This window comes from Ctenocephalides felis, unplaced genomic scaffold (genome assembly GCF_003426905.1).
Source record: "Ctenocephalides felis isolate EL2017-DRISC unplaced genomic scaffold, ASM342690v1 CF-g0.4_SCAFFOLD_00845, whole genome shotgun sequence".
In the NCBI taxonomy this organism is placed as follows: Eukaryota; Metazoa; Arthropoda; class Insecta; order Siphonaptera; family Pulicidae; genus Ctenocephalides; species Ctenocephalides felis.
Window position 1 is genome coordinate 90,080,529 of NW_020536999.1, and position 24,912 is coordinate 90,105,440.

The following is a 24,912-nucleotide window of genomic DNA, read 5'->3' on the forward strand; positions in this document are numbered from 1 at the left end:
TGTTTACCGTATGATAATTAATGCTTGATTGTTATAAATCTTTATAGGTTTTTATATTTCAAGCAGAGCAATATATAATTTAAAATTCATTAATTGAATTACTAGATTTAATATTTGTTTTAAATTATTTATTTTATAAATAAATATACAAAAATCAAATTATCCTGCCAGCATGTGTAATGGATTATTATTAATGCTTGATTCTTAAAAATCTTTGTAGGTTTTTATGTATCAAGCTGCGAGATGTAAAATTTAAAATTTATTGATTGAATTACCAGATTTAATATCTGTTATAAATTATTATTTATTTTATAAATAAGTATACAACAACCAAATTATCCTGACAGCATGTGTAAAGGATAATATTATCTTTGCATATGTTATGTTTTTCTTATTTATATTATCTATATTGTTTTTAAGTTAATAATAAATAAAATTTAACATATTTATGCTTTAAATTAATCTGTTTTTAAGAAAAAACTAATGTTTTTTATTAATCTATAACGTTTTTTTTTTAAATGAAACTCTTCAAAATTGTTTAGAAACATTTGCAAATTGTCTGAAAATATTTTAGATTGTCTGATTAAAAATGTAGTAAATGATTTGAAAGTCTTATAGATCCACTAAAAATGCTGTAGATTGTTCAAAAATAATGTAATTTGCCCAAAACGGTTACAAATTTAAATTTTCCCTAATGTTATAAATTTCAAATTTCCCTCCCAAAGTTAACTTCTCTATTTTGACGTTTCATTTTTTCAAATCTGGCAACACTGATGACGCCAACTGACAGATGACACGACACTCATCTAGAAGTTTTCATATAAATATACAAGGTATTTGTGTAATTTATATATTTATTTCTACTTGTAGATATAGCAAATTTTTATTATAATTTAAAAATTTAATCTTTTAGCTTTTAGCAAGTGCAATCGTCATTGCTACAGGACAATTGTGTAAATAGATATTTGTAAATTTGTTGGCGAACTGATAAGGATTCTGCAAGTAAGGATAAATACAGTTAAAAAATACTACAGGGTGTTTCAAAAAATGTTTACACACTTTGAACTTCCATAGAAAATTTATTTACCGTTCTACAAAGTTAAATTTTAGGAAAATAGACAGCTGAAAATTCAATGTAAATGAAATATAAATAGCAAATCTTATACTGTTCAAATTGGTGACCTGCAGCATCAATACAATTCTTAGTACGAGTCACCACTGATTCTGTATATTGTATCAAAACGTCCAATGAGATTTCTCTACACGCTGCTTGAATCTCTTAGATAAAACTAAAATAGTTTAAAGTGTGTATATATTTTTTTGAAGCACTCGGTATTATTATTTCTTAGCATTTTATTATTATATAATAGTATTAATTTAGGATTATATATGATCAGACAACGTAGGATTTGTATATAACTTGATATGCTATTATATCAAACTTTCTTTTCGAAACAAGCATATTTGAGTAAACTTCTAGCAATATGTTAAATAAATTCTATCTCTCATGAATATATCATAAACATAATCCAATAGCATTTTAAATTCACTTAGTTTAGTATTATATATGATTAGACACTGAAGCATTTTCCAGGAAATTTGTAAGCTTAATTTAAGGCTATTTCTTTCAAATAATGCAAATTTCAATAAGCATTGTCTATTACATTTACATCGTTATCTAAATCCACTCTTAGTGTCTTTGTCTGTAATGTTTATAATGAGCCCTTTTCAAAAGTCTTCAAAAGTATGATATATGATTACGCAGTGTTGAACTATGGTGCAGGATTTGTCTTATTTTTTAATAAGAGACTTATTTTTTGTTTCTCACATTCACATCATCAGCTAAATCTACTCTCAGTGTCTTTGTCTATAATATTTACAATAAATCCTTTATTTTTTGTTTCAGAATGATCACAGACGTTCAACTGGCTATATTCTCCAACATTCTGGGGGTTTCTTTATTCCTCCTAGTTGTCTTATACCATTACATCAATGCAAACTTTTCAAAGTAGATTTTATATAAATATATAATGGAATGAATGAAGACATCAGATGTAATGCTATATATATTATGAAAGAACGAATAAATGGTTTTCTAAAGTAATGAGTGGTTTGGTTTCAATTATTATACACATATAAATACAGTAAGACTGTACTGTTTAATGAAACGCTTCATTTAAGAAGTTTTTTTTATTTTAGCCCAATGATTCTTCTAATACTATTGTGGAACTTAGTGAAACAAATCATCAGTTTAGATGATATAAATGTGAAAATTTTAATATAAATACAGTAAGACTGTGCTGTTTGTTCATCACTGCTTCATTTAAAAAGCTTTTTATTTCAGCCTGAAGATTCTTCTAATTCTATTGTGGAACTTAGTAAAACAAATCAGTTAAGAAGATATAAATGTGAAAGTTTTATTACAAATACAGTAAGACTGTACTGTTTGTTCATCACTGCTTCATTTAAAAAGCTTTTTATTTCAGTCTGAAGATTCTTCTAGTTCTATTGTGGAACTTAGTGAAACAAATCAGTTAAGATGATTTAAATGTGAAAGTTTTAATATAAATACAGTAAGACTGTACTGTTTGTTCATCACTGCTTCATTTAAAAAGCATTTTATTTCAGTCCGAAGATTCTTCTAGTTCTATTGTGGAACTAAGTGAAACAAATCAGTTTAGATGATATAAATGTGGAAATTTTCATATAAATACAGTAAGACTGTACTTTTGTTCATCACTGCTTCATTTGAAAAGCTTCTCATTTTAGCCCGAAGATTCTTCTAATTCTATTGTGGAATTTCGTGAAATAAATCAGTTTAGATGATATAAATGTGAAAATTTTAATATAAATACAGTAAGACTGTACTATTTGTTCATCACTGCTTTATTTAAAAAGTTTTTTATTTCAGCCCGATGATTCTTCTAATTCTATAGTGGAACTTAGTGCAACAAATCAGTTAAGATGATATAAATGTGAAAATTTTGCTATAAATACAGTAAGACTGTACTATTTGTTCATCACTGCTTCATTTAAAAAACTTTTTATTTCAGCCCGAAGATTTTTCTAGTTCTATTGTGGAACTTTGTGAAACAAATCAGTCTAGATGATATAAATGTGAAAGATTTACAAGAAATAGTTTAAAAAAAACATCTAGTCTGAAGAAGTTAACTGAGCAATAAAAAAATATAAACGATAATGGTAGTAATTTTAAAGAAAAGCAAAGTTAACATCGTAGTAACTGAAATTATAAACAGAATTTGTTTGGAGATAGATACAGACCTTAGATGATTCATTTATAAAATATGATTTCTCATAATATTTTTAGTCATTCAAGTTCACAAAATTATTGATATTGAGTTGTGCTATTTGCGGTTTTATTACTTATTAAATTATGCATACTTCATATTAAATTTTCTTTTATTTGATGTATTGATTGCATTAAAGACTTTATATATGAATTGATAATAATATATAAAAAATTATCTAATTAATATTAGTAACATAACATAAATAATATTTTCTGGATATTATATTATTTATTATATTTATAATATTAATTCAGGTCAATTTTTATTATATATTAAATACTAAATTTGGGATAAAATAAACTAGGAATATATCGTATTCTAATATTGTCTAGGAAAATAAATATAATTAAATAATAAATGAGTAACCTAAACGATTTCAAAATTCCCGCAAAATATTTGACAGTTTTCACCATTTTGAATCAATTTTAAACTGTCAAGTTAGGAAAGAATTTTTGTAATAAACCACTTGAAACCACTTATTTAGTATTTTTTTTAAAATATTTAATAAAATAGTATTAAGATAAAACGGATTAATTACAATAAAATCTTAAATTTCCTAGTGCTCCATCAATAAAAATGTTTTTGTCACCCCGGTTAAACTTATCATTGTGCAAGTTTTAATTATTTTTTAATGACGTTTTGATTTTTTTCGTGTTAATAAACTTATGTTAGATGAAGGTTAATATTGTTTTTCGAAGAATGCTTATGTTTGTGTTTTATTTGTGTATTTTATAAATATTTTAATCAATTTTAAAAATCCCGCCTACTAAACTTGACAGTTCCCGCCATCTTGAACTAATTCTAAACTGTCAAATTAAGAAAGAATTTTTGTATCAAATCACAAATTTAGTGCTTTTGTGTCATTTCACACATTTATTAATACAATTTTAAGTTAAAATTTACTAAAAACGCTAAAATACTTGTTGTTTATGGTGCTCCAACAATAGAAAATGATTTTCTCTCGGTTTAACTTGTCAATCTGGACTTAATATTGTACAAGTCCCAAATGTTTTTTTAAATTTCCAAACGCCTATAATGTTTTAATTACTCTCTAATAGATAAACATAAATTGGATAAAGCACGGCACTGTTTTTCAAAAAGTGCCTGTGCTTTATTTGTTTGAATAAACCATCCTGGGCAAAAATGTCCGGAGGCCCTTCGAAGGATCGTTTCTATTACCACGATAGCAGCAGCGATACAGATCACGAAAGTGAAGAAAGGAGGGCCAGAGTTTACAAAAATCGCCTGGGGTAGGTAATAAATACTTTAATCAATACACAAATCCCATTTTTACAACTTTCACTTGTCCATTTCAGTCGTCTCCAAGATTCTGAAATACCAACAAGCAAATCTAATCTCAAACACCCTACAGGCCCCAAACAAATGAGCGTGTTACAACCGTCTTCAAAGAGTCCCAATATGGCTTCAAGTACTAGTTCTCAGCCTGGAAGTTCAGGGCTCAATCAGCCTTCGAATAATGAGGATAGAGTTACATTGATCGTTGACAACACGAGGTTTATATTAGATCCTGCTTTGTTTACTGCACATCCTGATACAATGCTGGGGAGGATGTTTAGCTCGGGACTGGAGTTTACACATCCTAATGAAAGGGGAGAGTTCAAGGTAATAAATAGACAATATATAGATACACTAGATGACCCAACAGACGTTGTCCTGTACCCACATCTACGTTTTTTTACTATCCTATACTAATATTTACCATTCAGTTAACAATAATAATTATTGTTTTTTGAATTACTATTTACACCAATATATAAGTGATGTAAAATTGAGAAGTTTGTTCATCACATGATTTTTGTTAAAAGGTATATTTTTAAAGATATTCGCAAAATACGATAAAAAACGCTAACTAGTGGGGCGCATGGCATCGTGCCTTAAGGCAAATTGCTGGAACTTTCCGTACCAAAAATTATTTTTTTTTAAAAAGATTACCATTTTTGAAAAAAATTTACTCTGAAAAATTAGATTTTTGAGAAACTATAAATTTTTGACAAAAATTTACTTTTTTTGAAAAAAAGACTTTTTGAAGAAAAGTGTATTTTGAAATATTTTGGAAATTATGAACTTTTTTTCAAAGCAATGGTACTGCTTTAACTGCATAGAGACATAATATAGAAGCGCGAAAGCGCCGCGCCGCCGTCTAACGGATAAGCATTGGTACGGAACCCATAGGAATGTAAACAAAATTTATACTTATTGTTAAAATGTTTATAAAATATCTCATAATTTGATGTGCATATGTCTAATGATCATTTTTGACCGCCAGATGGCATTTTTTTTACTTTTTTCACTAGATCTCCGAAACCGCTAGACCTGCCTTCATGAAAATTTGATCAATTCTTTATCTTGTTAATACCAGTGAAATGTTTTTACTTATTCTTTATGAATTATTCAAATCGGACGCTCCGTTCTCTTAAAAACTGAGTCACCGTTTTTGCCACTTTTTGCCTCTTATCTTCGGAATGGTTAGACCTGCCTTTGCCAAAAACTAATCAGCACGTCTCCTTATCAATACGAATCGAATGTTTTTGAATTATTCAAATCGCTTCATCCGTATTCCCAAAATCATCGACGAAAATTTGTATCCACACACATACACACACACGCACATACACATACACATACACACGCACACACACATACATCCATTTTTTTTAAGGTATGCTAAAATATTCAGAAACCTCTGAAATGTAAAGATATATAAAAATTTTCATTTTCGATTTTTTTGCGATTACTATCTATATGGAAAGTTAAAAAGGAAAGAATTTTCAGTAGCCAGTAACATGAAAAGTATTTGTTTTTTTGAAAAACATTATTAAACATTTTTCTCTTCTAATTAGTTCTTTTATCCATACCCAACGTTATTTTGAAAAAAGTAAAATTGTACCACTGAGAAGAAATGTTATCCACCTGGGAAGTGGCAAAGGAGTCTAAATTATTTTAACTTTTAAACTTGAGAGTAAGGTGAACTTAACTCCAAAATTTCATGCAAATTGGAGCACAGTAAAAATATTCAGACCCAAAACGCTCCATTGACTTGAGTAAATATTCCGTATCCAATGCCAAACCTATGAATTTTTGACACAATGAAACTTCTAAATAATTTTTTGAATAAGTAAATTGTTTTTGCATTATGATTCAGTAAAGTAAGGCAAAACACGACTGCATTAGTTAAAAAATAATGATTTGTCCAATTAATTATAAAGTCACTTTATGTACCAAATATATAATGTATTATATAATGTATCTTATATTATTTTAATTTTTGGCACATCTCAGCTGCTTTACGGCAATAATAATGTAGACATTACATTTTTAACTTCACGTAGGGTAAGTTATTGTAATGGGCCGAAAATCGGAATTGAAAATTTTTACATTTCTCGACGTTTTGAAGGTTTCTGAACGTTTTGGCATACTTCAGAACAAATGGGTGTGTGTGTGTGTGTGTGTGTATGTATGTATGGATACAAATATCCAGTCACGTTTTCGGGCGCACGGATCAACCGATTTGAATGGTTCAAAAAACATTCGATTCCTATTGATAGTGAAAAGAGCTGATTAGTTTTTGGCAAAGGCAGGTCCAGCCGTTTCGGAGATACGAAGCAAAGAGTGCAGAAAATAGAAATCGACTTTTTGAGAGAACGGAGTATCCGATTTGAATGATCTAAAAAACATTCAATTAGTAATGATTGGGAGAAGTGTTTATTAGTTTTTGGCAAAGGCAGGCCCAGCCATTTCGAAGATACGTCGCTAAATGTGTAAAAAATGGCAGTTTTTGTGAGAACTATACGTCCGATTTAAATGATTCAAAGAACTTTCTGCTTGTCTTAACAAAATAATTAATTTTGGAAAAAAAAATTTTGTTCCAACTTTTTTTTTTTTTTTTAATTTTTAATTCTGACTAAAGTTCTAATATACTTTACAAATAATTTCAACTTGGCAATTCAGTTCATATAATTCTTATGAATATTAGACAATGTTACAATATTTATAATAATCTATTTGAAAACATTCAGTATTCCTCGAATATTTCGTTACGGTACGGGAAGTTCCAGCAATTTGCCTTAAGGCACGATGCTATAATTGCCTCAAGACAGAATTCCACTTACAGCTAGTTCGTATTTATAATCATAAATATATTATATTTTAATATTGCCTTAGCTTATAGGGTGAATTAAAATGTTTGGCAAATGACAGCCTTAATTTGCTTTTAATGTCAAACTATGCCTCAAATATTTTCAAAGTCAAACAATTATAGGCGGTTTTTTGTAATTTTTCCCATTTATTTCTACAATCTAACTATATTTCTATAAATCAAAAAATCCTAGAAAATTCCCTTAACAAACTTCAGGAAGATTTATGAAAATCCGAATAATCGTTCAGGAGAATTAACCTCTCATACCCCATCACAGAAGAATTTTATATATAAGATATATGTTTCATACTATTTTTACTTCCAGGTGGCTGAAGGCATTTCTGCAATGGTTTTCCGTGCTATACTGGATTATTACAAAGGGGGCTTAATACGCTGCCCACCTACAGTTTCTGTGCAGGAATTGAGAGAAGCTTGTGATTATCTGCTGGTGCCCTTCGATGCACAGACTGTGCGCTGTCAAAATCTTCGTAAGTCTTCCACGCGTCAATGTAAATATATAAATATAAATATAAAGGAAATACATTGACTATAAAAATAATAATTATCACAACCTTGGCATCTTATACCTTTTATTTATCTGTATTATTTTTTACCAGGTGGTTTGTTACACGAATTAAGCAATGAAGGAGCAAGATGTCAATTTGAAGTGTTTTTAGAGGAATTAATTCTACCCCTGATGGTAAATTCTGCACAGAGAGGTGACCGTGAATGTCATGTTGTTGTTTTGCTCGATGATGACTCTGTTGACTGGGACGAGGAGTACCCTCCACAAATGGGAGAAGAGTATTCGCAAAGTGAGTAAAGGATAAATATAGTATTAATGGATGTATAACAAAGGGATGCATGAATATGATAAGAGGATAAAATGATATTTATTGCTATTGATTATGGTTTGCTTATGAGTAGATAAATAAATAATTATGATTAATTGTATGGTTAATTCAAAGTCAGTTATGTTTAGAGAGATAAAAAGAGTTTATAGAATAAAAATGCTAGTTTTCTAAAAAGATTTCTAAAAAGTTGTTAACTAGTTGTAAGTGGCATTTTGCCTTAAAACAAGTTGCATAAACTTTCTGATTTATTTAATTAATCAACTTAATTAATAAAAAAATCAATATATTAATTAACTTCCCACAGGGTAAGTTATAGTAATCGCAAAGAAATCAAAAATGAAATTTTTATATATATTTACGTTTCAAAGATTTCTGAACATTTTGGCATACCTTAGAAAAAATGGATGTATGTGTGTGTATGTTAGGATACAAATTTTCGTCGACGATTTCGGGAACACCGATCAACCAATATGAATAATTCAGAAATAATTCAAAAAAAAAATTCAAAGGAGGCGTGCTGATTAGTTTTTGGAGAAGGCAGGTCTAGCCGTTTCGAAGATACGGGGCAAAAAGTGCCAAAAACAGTAACTCAGTTTTTAAGAGAACGGAACGTCCGATTTTAATAATTCAAAAAGCATTTTACTTGTATTGACAAGATGAAGAACTGATTAAATTTTTGGGGAGGCAGGTCTAGCGGTTATGTAATTTAAGTTCTAAAAATGTCATTTGGTGGTCAAAAATGTTTATTGGACTTATGCACATCAAATTGTCAGATATTTTATAGAGATTTTAATAATGTGTACACATTTTGTGTAATTTTTTTTGGGTTCCGTACCAAGAATTTTAATTACGATACAGGAAGTTCCAGAAATTTGCCTTAAGGCACGATGCCATGCACCCCACTAGTTTATGAATGATTTATAAATATACCATGTTGCTTTGGAGCAATATAATGTGGTGAAAAACTATTGCTGATTATTTATTTTTGTACAATTTTTTTACACATTACTGAAAAACGAACATGTTCCTAATTTATGCACGGAGTGTTTTCTGAAAGCAAGGCCGAATAGTCTAAGTTTTAATTAAATTTTATAATTGAGCCACTTATAATCGTAGGACTATAATATTTTAGTATGTTCATTAAGACCAGGTTCAAGTATTATTAAATTCATTGGATTTCAAAGAACTGGTTTGACCAACTTTAGTCAAAAACTAATCAGCATAATTCCCAAATATTTTTTTTATTCAATTTTATTCTGCAATCTGTATTTTTTAGTACATTAAGCAGAGACTGCTGACAAGTATATGATAAATTAGTTGATTACAAATTAGTAGATATCCTCAGTGGCGTAGCTACTAGAGCTAATATAATAAAAAAAAAACTAAAAACAAAGGGAAAAAATAGTAAAATGGAAGTATTATAGTTAAACTATATCCATAGGTCTCCAGGTATTTTTATTTCAAGTCTGATCAGGTGGCATTCTGGTATACACGAAATGCAAGTTGGTTAGGATGGACGTCTATTCTGCTTTTATGATTGTTGGCAGCCATAGTTATATGTTAATAATATTATCTTTTGAATTTAAATTTTTAAATTTCAATTTCCATTCAGAATTTTTGGTTAAAACGTGGACGAAAAAGTTGCGCTTTTGTGCTAATTCGGTTCCTAGTGATAGGGTGATGTGTTGATTAGTTTTTGGGAAAGGCAGGTTCAGCCGTTACGGAGATACGAAGCAAAGAGTGCCAAAAATAGAAATGGAATTTTTGAGAGAATGGAGTATTTTATTTGAATGATCTAAAAAAAAATCAATTTGTAATGATGGGGAGAAGTGGTTATTAGTTTTTGACAAAGGCAGGTCCAGCCGTTTTGGAGATACGGAAATAAATGTGCAAAAAATAGCAGTTTTTGAGAGAACTAAGCATCCGATTTGATTGATTCAAAAAACTTATTTCTTATGTTGACGAAACAATTGCTTTTTAGAAAAGATACTTTTTTATTTCAGTTTTTTTGTTTTTATTTCCATAAAATATATTTTTTTGGATATAGAAAATAAGTCGGATATTAATTTTAATTCTAGTTAAAGTTCTAAAGCTCACTTATATACTTCAAATAAACAATTTCAACTTTGCAATTCAGTTTATATAATTCTTAGAAATATGAGATAAGGTTTTATCTTTAGATTATATAAATGTCGACGTCCAATTCGTCTATAAAATAAGAATAATGAAGGTTATAGTATTTATAATAATTTATTTTAAACATTTAATATTCCTTGAATATTTCTTTACGGTACCAGCAGCAAGTTTCAGCAATTTGCCTTAAGGCACGATGCCATACACCACTAATTCATTTATTACATTTGATTATTATTATTGATATAATAATATACAGTTTGCTATGCTAATTATGATGGTTAATTTATACAAATGATTTTAATGTGTCCTTTTCCCTTTTCAGCTGTGCTGAGCACTGCCATGTATCGTTTCTTCAAATATATCGAGAACAGGGATGTAGCCAAGCAAGTACTGAAGGAACGAGGGTTGAAAAAGATTCGATTGGGCATTGAAGGGTATCCAACGTATAAAGAGAAGGTAAAAAATTACTTTTATAAGAGAATTTAAATATCCAATTTATGCTTTTTAGTTTTCATTTTCACCATCATCTATCCTTTATCCCCCAGGTTAAGAAGCGTCCAGGCGGCCGCCCCGAGGTCATCTACAACTACGTGCAGCGCCCCTTCATCCATATGTCTTGGGAAAAGGAGGAGGCCAAAAGCCGCCACGTCGACTTCCAGTGCGTCAAATCCAAATCGGTCACCAATCTAGCGGAGGCTACGGCCGATCCTGTTTTAGAATTGGACGCCGACGGGAACTTCGTGGCCGTCAACGTCAATCCTCCAATGGAGAGGGTGGGCCAGGAGCAGGAGGACGGAGTTGCTGGACTGTATCAGGTGGAATTTGATGGAGCAGGAGCGGGAGGAGGAGTTGGTGGTGCTGGACAGGGTGGTGATGGTGTTTGATGATGGAGGATGGAAGTGGATGGGGATGACGGAGATGGAGAGGAAAGGGCGGGAGGGATTGTTGATATGTTGAGGAGGATCAGTGGTGAGTAGATGATTTATTAGTATTTGTAATGTAACTTTTGAACCGTTTAGTCAAGATTAATGGTGTATGAGAGAGATTGGCGCAAAATTAAATTATCTACAATATTGTACTTTGCCACACTGCCCTATAGCCATTCGGCGTGCTTTAAAATGGCAAAATTGCGGTTTGTTTATTAAATTTTCAATAAGTATTCAAAATGTGTTCAGAGAACTTCTGCAGTAATAATTTAAAAATAATATGTTTTACTATAGCTCCAATAAATCCTACTACAATTAAATTGTTGTCAAAATATTTGTTCTTTTATTATAATTTATAATTATAATTCTATTTATTATCTTTTCAGACAATCGTCATCCACTCTCCACTCACCACTCAAGCGTGAACCTCTATTTATAACTTTTAATCGAAACAAATTTAAATTAATCTTACTTAACAATTAATATTTATCGAAAGGAACTGATAATACTCAAGACTGCTGTAGATGATGATTCAATAAATGTCAATCATCAATGAATGATGTGATGGTGATCAATTTGGAAGGAAACGGTTTGGAAAATTAAAAAAAAAATACTTGTTTGGTCATTAAGATTTATATTTAATCAATATTAAAGTACATTTTTATAGTAACAGCAGAGTCTGGGAAAAAGGATACTATTTGAGATGAATTTATTATGATTCAAATGGATAAATTTTAATGTATTTAAATTCATGATATTCAAACTGGGCTCTGCTGCGTATATTTATATATATAAACAATGTGATGTTTTATAAAAAAATATATAAATTTTTTTCAAGTGTTTTTGGTGATGTGGAACAAGTTGTTTGAAAATTATTAGTCAGCTGTATTATTTACAGTGCATCAATGTATTTGTACATTTATTTATTACATCCCTTGCAAACTTTTAAACGAGGAGTTTTATTTAAATATCATTAATTTATTTAAATAGACCCCAGCTTAAGGCTGTTTTGTTAAGCGCTACTTCATTTATAGATATCAGGTAAGCTTGTGGACAGGTAGTCAGGCAGACAGGTAGATAGGACCATATATTATTATTAGAATTGATTATATACACATATCGGAGTGTTTATGCAACTCGCCAAAAGGACAAATGCCAATTGCAACTGGTTTTTTTTACAAAAATCGCCAGTTAAATAGCCAATAGTCATCTATTTATTTAATATGATATGGTATCAATAATGAGGATTTGGTAACTAACATTATTGGTAAACAAGTAGACAGGTAAGCAGATTGGCAGTTTTAAATGGTAGACAGATAATCAGAGGAAACATTAGAAATTAGGACATTAGACAGATAGATTCTGATAGATTATAATGGACTGATAGACAGACAAGCTAATGGATAGGTAGTCAGGTAAACAGGTTGCCCGAATATAAATTTAAAAAAATTACACATTATACAGAAAAAATGCCACTTGCTACTAGTCTTTTTGAAAAATTGCTAATTAATTAGCCAATAGTCATCAATTTATTTAATATATGATATGATATCAATTAATGAGGATTTGTAAAGATATTTTTATACAAATCTTCATTATTGGTAAACAGGTAGACAGGTAAGCAGGTTGACAGTTATAGCTGGTATCAGATCATCAGGTAAAACATTAGAAATTGAGACATGTAGACAGGTAGACTCCGGTAGACTAATAAACTGATAGTCATCAGATAATAAGCTAGTGGACAGAATGTCAGACAGACAGGTAGACAGGTAAATAGGACCATATATTATTATTAGAATCGATTATTTACAAATATCGGAGGGTTTATGCTACTCGCCAAAAGGAAAAATTCCACTTGCAACTAGGTCTTTCACAAAAATTGCAAGCTAAATAGTCATTAGTCATCAATTTATTTAATGTGATATATGATATCAATAATGAGGATTTATGAAGGTATCTTTACAAATCATTGTTGGTAAACAGGTAGACAGGTAAGCAGGTAGGTAGTAATAACCGGCAGACAAATAGACAAGATAATCAGGTAAAACTATAGAAATTGAGACATGTAGACAGATAGACTCTGGTAGACTAATAAACTGATAGACAGCAGGTAAAATAGTGGACAGGTAGTGCAGAGAGAAGCATATATTAATATATTCAGGTAAAACAGTAGAAATTGAGACATGTACACAGAAAGACTCTGGTAGACTAATAAACTGATAGACATCAGGTAAGCCTGTGGACAGGAGGTCAGACAGACAGGTAGGCAGGAAAACAGGACCATATATTATTATTAGAATCGATTATTTACACATATCGAAATATTTATGCACCTCCCCAAAAAAAATTACACTTACGAATTTTTTGTAAGTTTTTTTTTCAAATAGCCAATAGTTATCAGTATATACGCATGACGTGTATATTCTAGTGGACAGGTAGTCAGGCAGACAGGTAGATAGGAGTATATAATAATATATTCAGGTAAAACAGTAGAAATTAAGATATGTAAACAGATAGACTCCGGTAGACTAATAAACTGATAGACATCAGATAATAAGCCAGTGGACAGAATGTCAGACAGACAGGTAGGCAGGTAAACAGGACCAAATATTATTATTAGAATCGATTATTTATACATATCGGAGTATTTATGCACCTCACCAAAATAAAAAAATGACACTTACGACTAGTCCTTTTCAAGTTAAATAGCCATAATAGTCATCAGTTTATACGCATGACGAGTATATTCGTCAATAAACAACATACTGCCACTACTCCATGCTTATTTATCTATGATACTCACAGTTAACTGGTAAATTAAAAAATTTTCATGTAATTTCTGTGATCATTCCAATTGCGCAAATTTTCTCCGGTGTATATGCTGCTGCTGCTGCTATATCCGGTGTGTTTGCAAATATTTGGCAACGTCGGACACACGTCGGTCGGACGAAGTTTAACGATGTTACCCGATCGCAAGGTCGCAGAAGGTGGTAGTTTAGTGGTCGTTCGTCTTTCTAATCGCAGCATTCAAGGGAGAAAGATATAATATTATAATACGATACATAAAATACGATAAATTAAATTTAATATTTTTAGGAATAACTGAGTAAGTGCGTATATATTAAGCATTCATCTAACATAATATTAAGTTAAAAATATTACAACGATAATACATAACATTATTTATTGATAATAATGTAGGAAATATTGATATATTAAAATTAAATCTGAAAGTTCGAGGTTAATATTTCTTGACGCTTCTAAAAATATTGTATCATTTATTTTATGATACTTTTTAAAATGCTTCTAGAAATTTTATAATATTTATATAAACTAGTGGGGCACATGGCATCGTGTCTTAAGGCAAATTGCTGGAACTTCCCGTACCAAAAATTATTTTTTTAATAAAGATTAATATTTTTGAAAAAAAATAGATTTTTGAGAAACTATAAATTTTTGATTTTTTATTTTATATTTTGGGAAAAAAGACTTTTTGAAAAAAAATGTTTTCTTTATTTTGAAATATATTGAAAATTCTGAACGTACCAAAAAAAATTTTTTTTAAAGAGATTAGTATTTTTGAAAAAATAAATTTTTGAGAAACTATAAATTTTTGATTTTTTTTGGAAAAAAGACTTTTTGCAAAAAGTTTTCTTTATTTTGAAATATATTGAAAATTCTGAACGTACCAAAAAAATTTTTTTTTTTTAAAAATTAATATTTTTGAAAAAATTAGATTTTTGAGAAACTATAAATTTTTATTTTTTTTTGGAAAAAAGACTTTTTGAAAAAAGTTTTCTTTATTTTGAAATATATTTAAAATTCTGAACGTACCAAAAAAAATTTTTTTTAAAAAAGATTAATATTTTTGAAAAAATTAGATTTTTGAGAAACTATAAATTTATTTTTTTAAATTTTTTTGGAAAAAAGACTTTTTGAAAAAAAAATGTTTTTTTTTATTTTGAAATATATTGAAAATTCTGAACTCTTCTTCAAAGCAATCGTACTGCTTTAACCGTATTGAGACGAAATATCGAAGCTTGTAAGCGCCGCGTCGCCGTCTACGGATAAATATTGGTACGGAACCCATAGGAATGTAAACAAAATTTATACTTATTGTTAACATATCTATAAAATATCTGATAATTTGTTGTGCATATGTATAATGATCATTTTTGACCGGGAAATGGCATTTTTTTTTTTACTTTTTTAACTAGATCTCCGAAACCGCTAGACCTGCCTTACCAAAAATTTAATCAGTTCTTCATCTTGTCAATACAAGTAAAATGTTTTTTGAATTATTAAAATCGGACGCTCCGTTCTCTTAAAAACTGAGTTACCGTTTGTGGCACTTTTTGCCCCGTTTCTTCGAAACGGCTAGACCTACTTTTGCCAAAAACTAATCAGCACGCCTCCTTATCAACAGCAATTGAATGTTGAAATCGGTTGAACCGTGCTCCCGAAATCGTCGACTAAAATTTGTATCCGCACACACACATACACACACACACACATAGATATATATTTTTAGAGATTTTTAGATATTTATAGTCACTTAAGTATAATTATACCAATTTGTAGACATTTCCATATTCAGTCGAATCCCATGAAGACGTCCATGCTTAATACGTTTTCTGGCTCAATATGTTCTCCCGCTTAATACGTTTTTCCGCTTGATACATTTTCCCGCCTAATACATTTTCTCGCTTAATTCATACTTTGTAGCATGTTCCTGTTCCGTATATTACGCTATTTGGCCTAAGAAAATTTTTGTTATTTTTCTGCATTTCTATACATTTTTAGATTTTAAAAGTTCTTGCTTTCTTGCAAAAATCTCATTTTTTCCAAAGTTTTCAGAAAATCTTTTTGTTTTTTTTTATTTATTTGTTTTTTTTTTAACTTTCCGTAGGGTAAGTTATAGTAATCGCAAAAAAATCGAAAACGAAAATTTTTATATATCTTTACGTTTCAAAACCTTCTGAACATTTTGGCATACCTTAGAAAAATGGATTTACGTGTGTGTGTGTGTGCGTGTATGTACGTGTGTGCGGATACGAATTTTTGTCGACGATTTCGGGAACACCGATCAACCGATTTGAATAATTAAAAAAACATTCGATTCGTGTTGATAAGGAGAAGTGCTGATTAGTTTTTGGCGAAGGCAGGTTTAGCGGTTCCGAAGATACGGGGCAAAAAGTGCCAAAAATGGTAACATAGTTTTTAAGAGAACGGGGCGTCCGATTTCAATAATTCAGAAAACATTTTACTTGTATTGACAAGGTGAAGAACTGATCAAATATTCATGAAGGCAGGTCTAGCGGTTTCGGAGATCCAGTGAAAAAAGTAAAAAAAATGCCATTTGGCGGTCAAAAATGATAATTAGACATATGCACATCAAATTATCAGATATTTTATAGAGATTTTAACAAGTATAAATTTTGTTTACATTTCTATGGGTTCCGTACCAATGTTTATCCGTTAAACGGCGACGCGGCGCTTATGCGCTTTGTTATTTCTTCTCTATGCAGTTAAAGCAGTACGATTGTTTTGAAAAAAGTTCAGAATTTCCAAAATATTTCAAAATAAATTTTTCTTCAAAAAGTCTTGTTTTTTTCAATCATTTTTGTCAAAAATTTATAGTTTCTCAAAAATCTTATTATTTCAGAGTAAATTTTTTTCAAAAATGTTAATCTTTTAAAAAAAAAATAACTTTTGGTACGGGAAGTTCCAGCAATTTGCCTTAAGGCACGATCCCATGCGCCCCACTAGTTTATATTATGTTGTAAAACTTGCATAAGCATTATTTTTTGGATAATTGTAAGATCTGCTACTTCGTTTCTTCCAAAACGTTTCTTTACATGAAATTTGCGTTTTGAAAGAGTACACAGCATTGTAAAATACTATAGGCCTATGAAAAGTGATTCTATTAAGAAAATTTTGTTTTGAGAATATGGGATGCTCTTTCAGAACATGCAAGGTATGTTCGTATTCGTGCACTACAATTATAACAATTACATTATAAATTTGAAATTGATAAATTGTAAATTGCATTTAGTGACAGTAAACATATTTTATTCGAAATGACGAGTTGAAAATTTTATTTGAATACATGAATCTGAATTCGTATTGTTTACGTTTTTATGCATTTTTACAGATTTTTGAGACATTAATTGACTCTAACATATAGATATTTAAACATTTCAAGGCATATTTATACATTTTTATGAAAGTAAATAATACTTACCGACATGTTTTTTAGACAAAACTTCACAGACCATTTTTATTTTGTGAATTATCACAGTATTTAATTACTATAATTCTTATTAGTCATAGTATATAATATAATAATAATTATAATCGTTGGAATAAACATTACGTACATATTAAATACATATTTATTATGTATTTTATTTATATATATTATTTATTTTTAGGAAACGTTTTTGACAGTTCGTTAACACAACACTTATTAAAAAGTGTGAACAACTTCGGATATAACATTTGGTAGTGCCAACATAAAATTTATAATAAAACAAATTGTTTAAAATTTTGAATTATTAAAGTAATTAATTTTTAATTAATTATTAAAAGAAGAATCGAGATCGTGTATTAAAACATTAAAATAAACATTATGCAAACGTTTTGCACAGGAAAGTTTTTAAACGAGTTATTTTTAATTATTATTTATTATTGATTATAGTTTTTATTATTAATACTATTATTTTAATTATTATTTATTTATTAATTTATTTATTTATTTATTCTATTTTCTTTAATTCCTTTTGCTCTATTTTTTTTCTTCTTGATTTTGATTTTCAATATCATAACTTTTGACTTATAGATTGTATTGTAATCTGATTGTTAAAATTAGCAAAAATAAAATAAATAAAAAGTGTTGACACTTGATAAAAATGTATTTATTATTATATTTTAATCGTACTAAATACTAAAATTTTATGACTTGAGTCAATTTTTAAACAATTCAAAAACGGTCTGAAGTTGCTAAAGTGTCGACACATTTTTTAAAAAATAAATATAATATTATATTTGCATAATGTTTATTTTAAAGTTTTAATACACGATTTTAATTCTCTTTGTATAATTAATTGTATTTGCAGTATTTATAGATACTAAATACTAAAATTTTATGACTTAAGACAATTTTTAAACAATTCATGTACAGTCTGAAGTTGCTAAGTATCAACACGTTTTATTAAAAATAAATAATATATTATATTTGCATAATGTTTATTTTAATGTTTTAATACACGATTTTAATTCTCATCGTAGAATTAATTCTATTTACAATATTTATAGACACTAAATACTAAAATTTTATGACTTGTGTAAATTTTTAAACAATTCAAGAACTTACAAAAAAATTTTAGTATTTATTATTTCTAAATACTATAAATATAACAATATGATGAGAATCAAAATCATGTATTAAGACATCAAAATAAATATTGCGCAAATATATAATATATTATCTTTTTTTAATAAAACGTGTTGACACTTTAGCAACTTTAGGTTCTTGAACTGTTTAAAAACTGACTCAGGACATAAAATTTTAGTATTTAGTATTTATAAATACTATAAATATAACAATATGATGAAATCAAAATCGTATATTAAAACATTAAAATAAACAATGCAAACATAATATTCTTTTTTTTAATAAAACACTTTAGCAACTTCAGACTGTTCTTGAATTGTTTACAAATTGATGTTACCAGCATTTATAAAAAGTCAAACTTAAAGTTATATTATTTTTTTTTATATTTATGTTACTTAGTATTTATAGATTATTATAATATTTATGATCGTGCATAAATCATTATTAATTTAATAATTATATACATAAATTTCATTCATTCTTTTATAATAAATATTAATATATTTTTTCTTTTCAGAAAATCCATACTAGGTATCTTTCGTGTGTTCTTATATCCAATAAATAATTAATAATGGACTCGTTTGGAGATTTTGAGGATTCTGAAATTGAGCATCATTTAAGCCTTTATACAGCCTTAAATAATAGAATTTCGTCTGTGACTGTGAGTTTAAATATTTAATAAAGTAGATAATAATATATAACATATTATCATTTTCTGCTATAGCATTCATCTGAGACTTTCTTTGAAATTATAATTTTAAAAGACTACTGGTCTGGTATGGGTAAACTCATTTCCTTTGATATAGAAAAAAAAGACACACCACCCATACTTTGTTTAGCAAGTCCTTGTCGAGCTACATCAAAAACATTTAAAATTTTTGAAATCGGTTCAGCAGTCAAAAATCGGCTCACACACATACTTTTTCCAAAATTTGTTCTCAAACGATTCTGAATGACTTGTTGCATGCAAGGCAAGCTCTCATAGATTTTTTTCTTTTTTTTTAACAGCAATCAACCTTGAACCTCATGTCCTCTGAGCTGTTGGGCTGAAACTTCTCCTTACTTCGTATTTTTTAGATGGTAACCCAATGGTCAATCCATCCATATTTGATGGATTGATTTGTTATTAGAATTAATCTAATAGGGCTGACTTTTTATTGGTGCGGCAATGCCGGGCAAGGTCTATTTTAACTTGGAAAAATATTGCTATCTATATTTCCAAGTGAAAATCGTTGTCACTGCTGCTTGACAACAACCTGCTCTAAGTGGGTATCGAACCCAGGACCTCTGACACAAGTCCCATCGCTCTTAACCGCTTACCTACGGGCTAGCCTTCTCATAGAATTTAAACCATTTTATTAACTTCCCGAAGAATAAGTTTATGTTTTCATAAAAAAATCCGATTAGCTATTTTTATGTTTTCTCGACGTTTCAAGCCATTCTGAATCGAATGAGACCAAATTTGGAAAAAGAATGTGTGTGTGTGTGAACAGATTTTTTGCCGCAAATTGACGTTTTCTCAAAAACGGCTGGACTGATTTCAAAAATTTAAAAGCCATTCGATGTATCTCGATGTGGACTAGCGTTTATCAACTTTGCGCAACGATCATCCAAGCCGTTTCTTTGTAAATAGCCGAAAAGTGAAAAAAAATTCGTCCACGTTTTAGCCCGCAATTCTTAATCGATTTTGAAAATTCAAAACCGTTCAAAAGATATAGGTTGGGAATCGTGCTGATTAGTTTTTGGTAAAGATCAGCCGGGCCGTTTTCTTGTAATAAAGTTTTTTTTAAAAAAAATTCGACGATTTTTTTGATTTTTTTTTGACGGTAGATACCATAGTCTTCTAGATCATACTAAAATATTACCGCCCTACAACAACTCATTTAGCTTTAAAAATTCGTCAAAGTTTGTAAAAATTGGTATCATTTTTTCTGGCATTTGTCAAAGTTAGACCTTTCATCGACGTTTGCTCAAAAACGCCTGAACCGATTTCAGAAATTTAAAAGCCATTCGATGTATCTCAATGAGCACTATAGTTTGTCAGTTTTGTGAGACGATCTGTCGAGCCGTTTCTTTGTAATTTAAAAAAGAGTGTTAAATTTTTCGTCCACATTTAAGCTCATTCTACCGAATCGATTTTAAAAAATCAAAAACTGTTCGAAAGATATTAGTTGGGAATAAAACTGATTAGTTTTAGATGAGAATCTACCGAGCCCTTTTCTTGTAATTAACTGTTTTAAAAAAAATTAAGCCAATTTTTATGAAACTTTCTTTGGCGATGTATATCATGGTCTTATAGAACTTACTGAAATATTACGGCCTTACAACAAGTAGTTTAATTTTAAAAATTCTTCAAACTTTGAGAAAATGAGTAGCTTTGTTGACGTTTGTTAAAATTAAAATTAGATGATCTACTTGGTATAACGATAGAGTACTTGGTCTTAATGAACATACTAAACCATTAACGTCCTACGAAAACTGGTTCCATTATAAAAATTATTGATTTGTGAAAATTTGCTTTTAGAAAATACTCCGAGTTCATGTGTTTGTTCGTTTTCAATTATGTGTAATAAATCCACTCGGAATACTTTTAATCACTCATAAATTAATTTGTTTATTATAATAAGGCAAGTTACATCAACTTCCCGATATGTGAAAATAATCGACTTAATCAATATATTGATTTCATGTAACTTGCCTCAAGGCTAAATACCAACACCAACTAGTTGTGAAAGATCTCGAGCATATGAACTGCTTTTTCCATGGCATTTTCAGTACAATACAACACAGTCATCATATATACATAGAAAATTGCTGTATCAAGTACAATCATGTATTCCTGCACAATAGTTATAAATTCTTCAACTAAATTAACTTGTTTAAAACTGTTTTCAGGAAATCGCCAGAAATTGGACAGAGTTGTACCTCAAAGACAAGTACAAGGCATTGGCTGATCTGATACAACTTTTTGAAAATGCCAGTGCTTTCAACGGTGTTCAAGTGACCCCAGAAATGGTAAAAACACTTGAGCATTATGCGCTGACAAACATAATAGAAGGAAATTTTGTGGAGGTATAATAGATAATGCAATATATCACAATGTTTTATTGAAGTAAAACTTTTTAGGCGACTTCAAACAAGGTTGCTTTAAATGTTCAATGCAAAGTGAGCTAATGTTTGAATAATGATTGTTTAAAAATGCCATAGATTAGGAATGCTGATTGTTTAAAAATGTTGAAAATTGTTTTAGATTTTTTTATAATGTAAAATGTTTTTTGAATGTTGTGGATTATTTCATAATTTGTAGAATATTTTGTAGAACTTTGTAGACGGTCTGACAGTATCGCAGATTGTCTGAAAGTGTTACAAATGATCTGGAGGTGTTGCAGACTGTCTGAAGGACTTGCAGATTGTTTTGAGGACTTGCACACTGTCTGAAGATCTTGCAGACTGTCCGGAGTTCTTACAAGGCTGTCTGGAGTTCTTGCAAGGCTGTCTGGAGTTCTTGCAAGACTGTCCGGAGTTCTTGCAAGACTGTCCGGAGTTTTTGCAAGACTGTCCGGAGTTTTTGCAAGGCTGTCCGGAGTTCTTGCAAAGCTGTCCGGAGTTCTTGCAAGGCTGTCTGGAGTCCTTGCACGAGACTGTCTGGAGTCCTTGCACGAGACTGTCTGGAGTCCTTGCAAGAGACTGTCTGGAGTCTTTGCAAGAGACTGTCTGGAGTCTTTGCAAGAGACTGTCTGGAGTCCTTGTAAGAGACTGTCTGGAGTCCTTGCAAGAGACTGTCTGCAGTCCTTGCAAGAGACTGTCTGCAGTCCTTGCAAGAGACTGTCTGCAGTCCTTGCAAGAGACTGTCTGCAGTCCTTGCAAGAGACTGTCTGCAGTCCTTGCAAGAGACTGTCTGGAGTCCTTGCAAGAGACTGTCTGAAGTCCTTGCAAGAGACTGTCTGGAGTCCTTGCAAGAGACTGTCTGGAGTCCTTGCAAGAGACTGTCTGGAGTCTTTGCAAGAGACTGTCTGGAGTCTTTGCAAGAGACTGTCTGGAGTCCTTGTAAGGCTGTCTGGAGTCCTTGCAAGGCTGTTGGAGTCCTTGCAAGGCTGTCTGGAGTCCTTGCAAGGCTGTCTGGAGTCCTTGCAAGGCTGTCTCATTTTCACATTATGAAGTTTCACTTCTTTCGCAGTGTGTCACTTCTATTATTTTTATTCTTTTTTTTGTAGAAAGATGAAGAATTTATTACATTGATTACTAAAAATAAAAAACACAGATTTAAAATTGACTTTTGTCTGTTCCTTATAAAAATGATACAACTGGGTGAAGAAAAAATGATTTATGATGGTTTCCTTATAAAAAATCTGACGTCAATTTTGAAGCATTTATCAAGATTGAGTCAAAAACATTTACGATATACAGCAACATTGGCAGGTAAATTGAATTTGTGAGATTTTTTTTAAACATAGATTCTTTGATGGATTTTTAGATTTTCTTATAAAAATGATACAACTGGGTGAAGAAAAAATGATTTATGATGGTTTCCTTATAAAAAATCTGACGTCAATTTTGAAGCATTTATCAAGATTGAGTCAAAAACATTTACGATATACAGCAACATTGGCAGGTAAATTGAATTTGTGAGATTTTTTTTAAACATAGATTCTTTGATGGATTTTTAGATATTTTTAGACATTTATATATTTTAGACATTTTTAGACATCTTAATGTTTTGTAGACATTTGTAGATATTTTTTTAAATATTGTATATTTTTAAATTTTGCCAATAGGCCACATATACAATTTTACATACATTTATGTATATCTAGACTCTTTTGTTCATATTAAGAATTTTCAGACACATTTAAACATCGTCTATAGACATTAAAATTAATACATTGGTAGAAACATTGAAAAAATGTTTTAAAATTACCATTTGTTTTGCTGATTTTTTTATGTATCTATCCAGGCCTAACTATTACGACAGCATTAGCAGACATTGTGGAAACAATGAATTTGGAAATTAATCGCTTATCAAGACGAATTGAGAATTTAAGTAGGAGGAATCAAAGTCATTTGGAATCCTTGCATGAAAAAAATACAGAATTAATTGACAAGCAAGCAGAACTGGAAATGATGGTTAAATCCCTAGTCGAAGATATTTTTTTAAAAAGAATCGAGTAAGATATTTAGACATTTATGGGCCAATTCTCGGATATGTGTTATCCAAGTTTTGTTGGGGGCCGTTCAAATATTACGTAAGCACTATAAGGGAGCGGGGGGGGGGGGGGTTATTGATTTGCTTATTTTGGGTGACATTTTGGTGACAGCTTTGCTTACTTTTGCTGACAAGGGGGATGGGGGAAGTGAATAATTGTAATAAATCTGCTTACGTAATATTTGAACGATCCCCAGGGACATGGTATGAGGACACGACAAAATCAACGATTTTCCTCCCCTCCCTTGTTTAATACAACCGCTGTCGGTTTTTCTTGGAGTCCATGTTTCTGATCCGTAAAGAGCTATGCTCCAGACTTTATCAATCACTTCCGCAATTGGAGACAAAGTTTGCTCATCATTAGCGTTCTCTTCTTTGTGAACGCTGCCTTGGCGCTTGCGATTCTTGTCCTGATCTCTCTCGTGCAGTATCCATCCCTGGTCAAAATGCTTCCTAATTAATTTGAAATGATCAACGTCTTCCAATTGTCGATTTTCTACTGTTATTCTCAGGAGCACATCTCTTTTTTGTGATTCTCATCACTTTCGACTTGATGTTGATTTCCACTCCGTATCTTCTACTCTCTTTGATGATTCTGCTCATCATGTTTTGCATCTCGGTTTGGTAGCGATATCACCGCTAGATCAATCTTTTCACCATAAAAATAAAATATGTCACCAAGAATGGCTATTATATACCTACCATAACATCTTTAACCACCTTAGTTAAATAATATTATTTTTTTTATTTAAATATTTACAGAGATTACGTACCACAGATACGCAGTATCTGTGTATACGAATTGGGCCGCTGGATGGAAACACATCCAAGGCAATTTTTAAATGACGATAATTTGGAGTTTATCGCATCTTTAGTGTGTGACAAGGTATATATAAATAAATGCTTGCCTTACCTATCACTATTTTCCTC

The 24,912-nt window shown here is 30.2% G+C and overlaps 3 protein-coding genes across 4 annotated transcripts; all 3 read left to right on the plus strand.

Annotated features, from left to right (window-relative positions):
• Positions 1–808: 808 nt before the first annotated feature.
• On the plus strand, positions 809–2,077 carry LOC113363517 (dolichyl-diphosphooligosaccharide--protein glycosyltransferase subunit 4-like). 2 transcript variants are annotated; one of them, XM_026606010.1, is made up of 3 exons: positions 809–833; positions 914–1,002; positions 1,907–2,077. In XM_026606010.1, the coding sequence occupies exon 3, from the start codon at positions 1,908–1,910 to the stop codon at positions 2,010–2,012; it is 105 nt and encodes a 34-aa protein (XP_026461795.1). In that variant the 5' UTR covers positions 809–833; positions 914–1,002; position 1,907; the 3' UTR covers positions 2,013–2,077. The 2 variants fall into 2 exon arrangements, with proteins under 2 accessions (XP_026461795.1, XP_026461796.1); XM_026606011.1 differs by lacking the exon at positions 809–833 and having other exon boundaries at positions 907–1,002.
• Positions 2,078–4,632: 2,555 nt separating this feature from the next.
• LOC113363515 (BTB/POZ domain-containing protein 10-like) lies at positions 4,633–12,061 on the plus strand. Its single transcript, XM_026606008.1, has 6 exons — positions 4,633–4,934; positions 7,793–7,955; positions 8,085–8,282; positions 10,780–10,913; positions 11,003–11,426; positions 11,770–12,061. The coding sequence occupies exons 1-5, from the start codon at positions 4,695–4,697 to the stop codon at positions 11,339–11,341; spliced, it is 1,074 nt and encodes a 357-aa protein (XP_026461793.1). The 5' UTR covers positions 4,633–4,694; the 3' UTR covers positions 11,342–11,426; positions 11,770–12,061.
• A 2,329-nt stretch (positions 12,062–14,390) lies between these two features.
• LOC113362967 (cohesin subunit SA-2-like) lies at positions 14,391–24,828 on the plus strand. Its single transcript, XM_026605459.1, has 7 exons — positions 14,391–14,489; positions 19,297–19,440; positions 21,675–21,851; positions 22,994–23,198; positions 23,254–23,391; positions 23,734–23,903; positions 24,745–24,828. The coding sequence occupies exons 2-7, from the start codon at positions 19,351–19,353 to the stop codon at positions 24,826–24,828; spliced, it is 864 nt and encodes a 287-aa protein (XP_026461244.1). The 5' UTR covers positions 14,391–14,489; positions 19,297–19,350.
• The last annotated feature ends 84 nt before the right edge of the window (positions 24,829–24,912 follow it).

Coding starts and splice junctions, on each gene's coding strand:
- LOC113363517 (XM_026606010.1), top strand. CDS start 1,908: ATGATCACAGACGTTCAACTGGCTATATTCTCCAACATTCTGGGGGTT.
- LOC113363515 (XM_026606008.1), top strand. CDS start 4,695: ATGAGCGTGTTACAACCGTCTTCAAAGAGTCCCAATATGGCTTCAAGT. Junction 4,935..7,792: donor ATGAAAGGGGAGAGTTCAAG/GTAATAAATAGA, acceptor TTTTACTTCCAG/GTGGCTGAAGGCATTTCTGC. Junction 7,956..8,084: donor TGTGCGCTGTCAAAATCTTC/GTAAGTCTTCCA, acceptor ATTTTTTACCAG/GTGGTTTGTTACACGAATTA.
- LOC113362967 (XM_026605459.1), top strand. CDS start 19,351: ATGGACTCGTTTGGAGATTTTGAGGATTCTGAAATTGAGCATCATTTA. Junction 19,441..21,674: donor ATAGAATTTCGTCTGTGACT/GTGAGTTTAAAT, acceptor AACTGTTTTCAG/GAAATCGCCAGAAATTGGAC. Junction 23,199..23,253: donor ATATACAGCAACATTGGCAG/GTAAATTGAATT, acceptor ATGGATTTTTAG/ATTTTCTTATAAAAATGATA.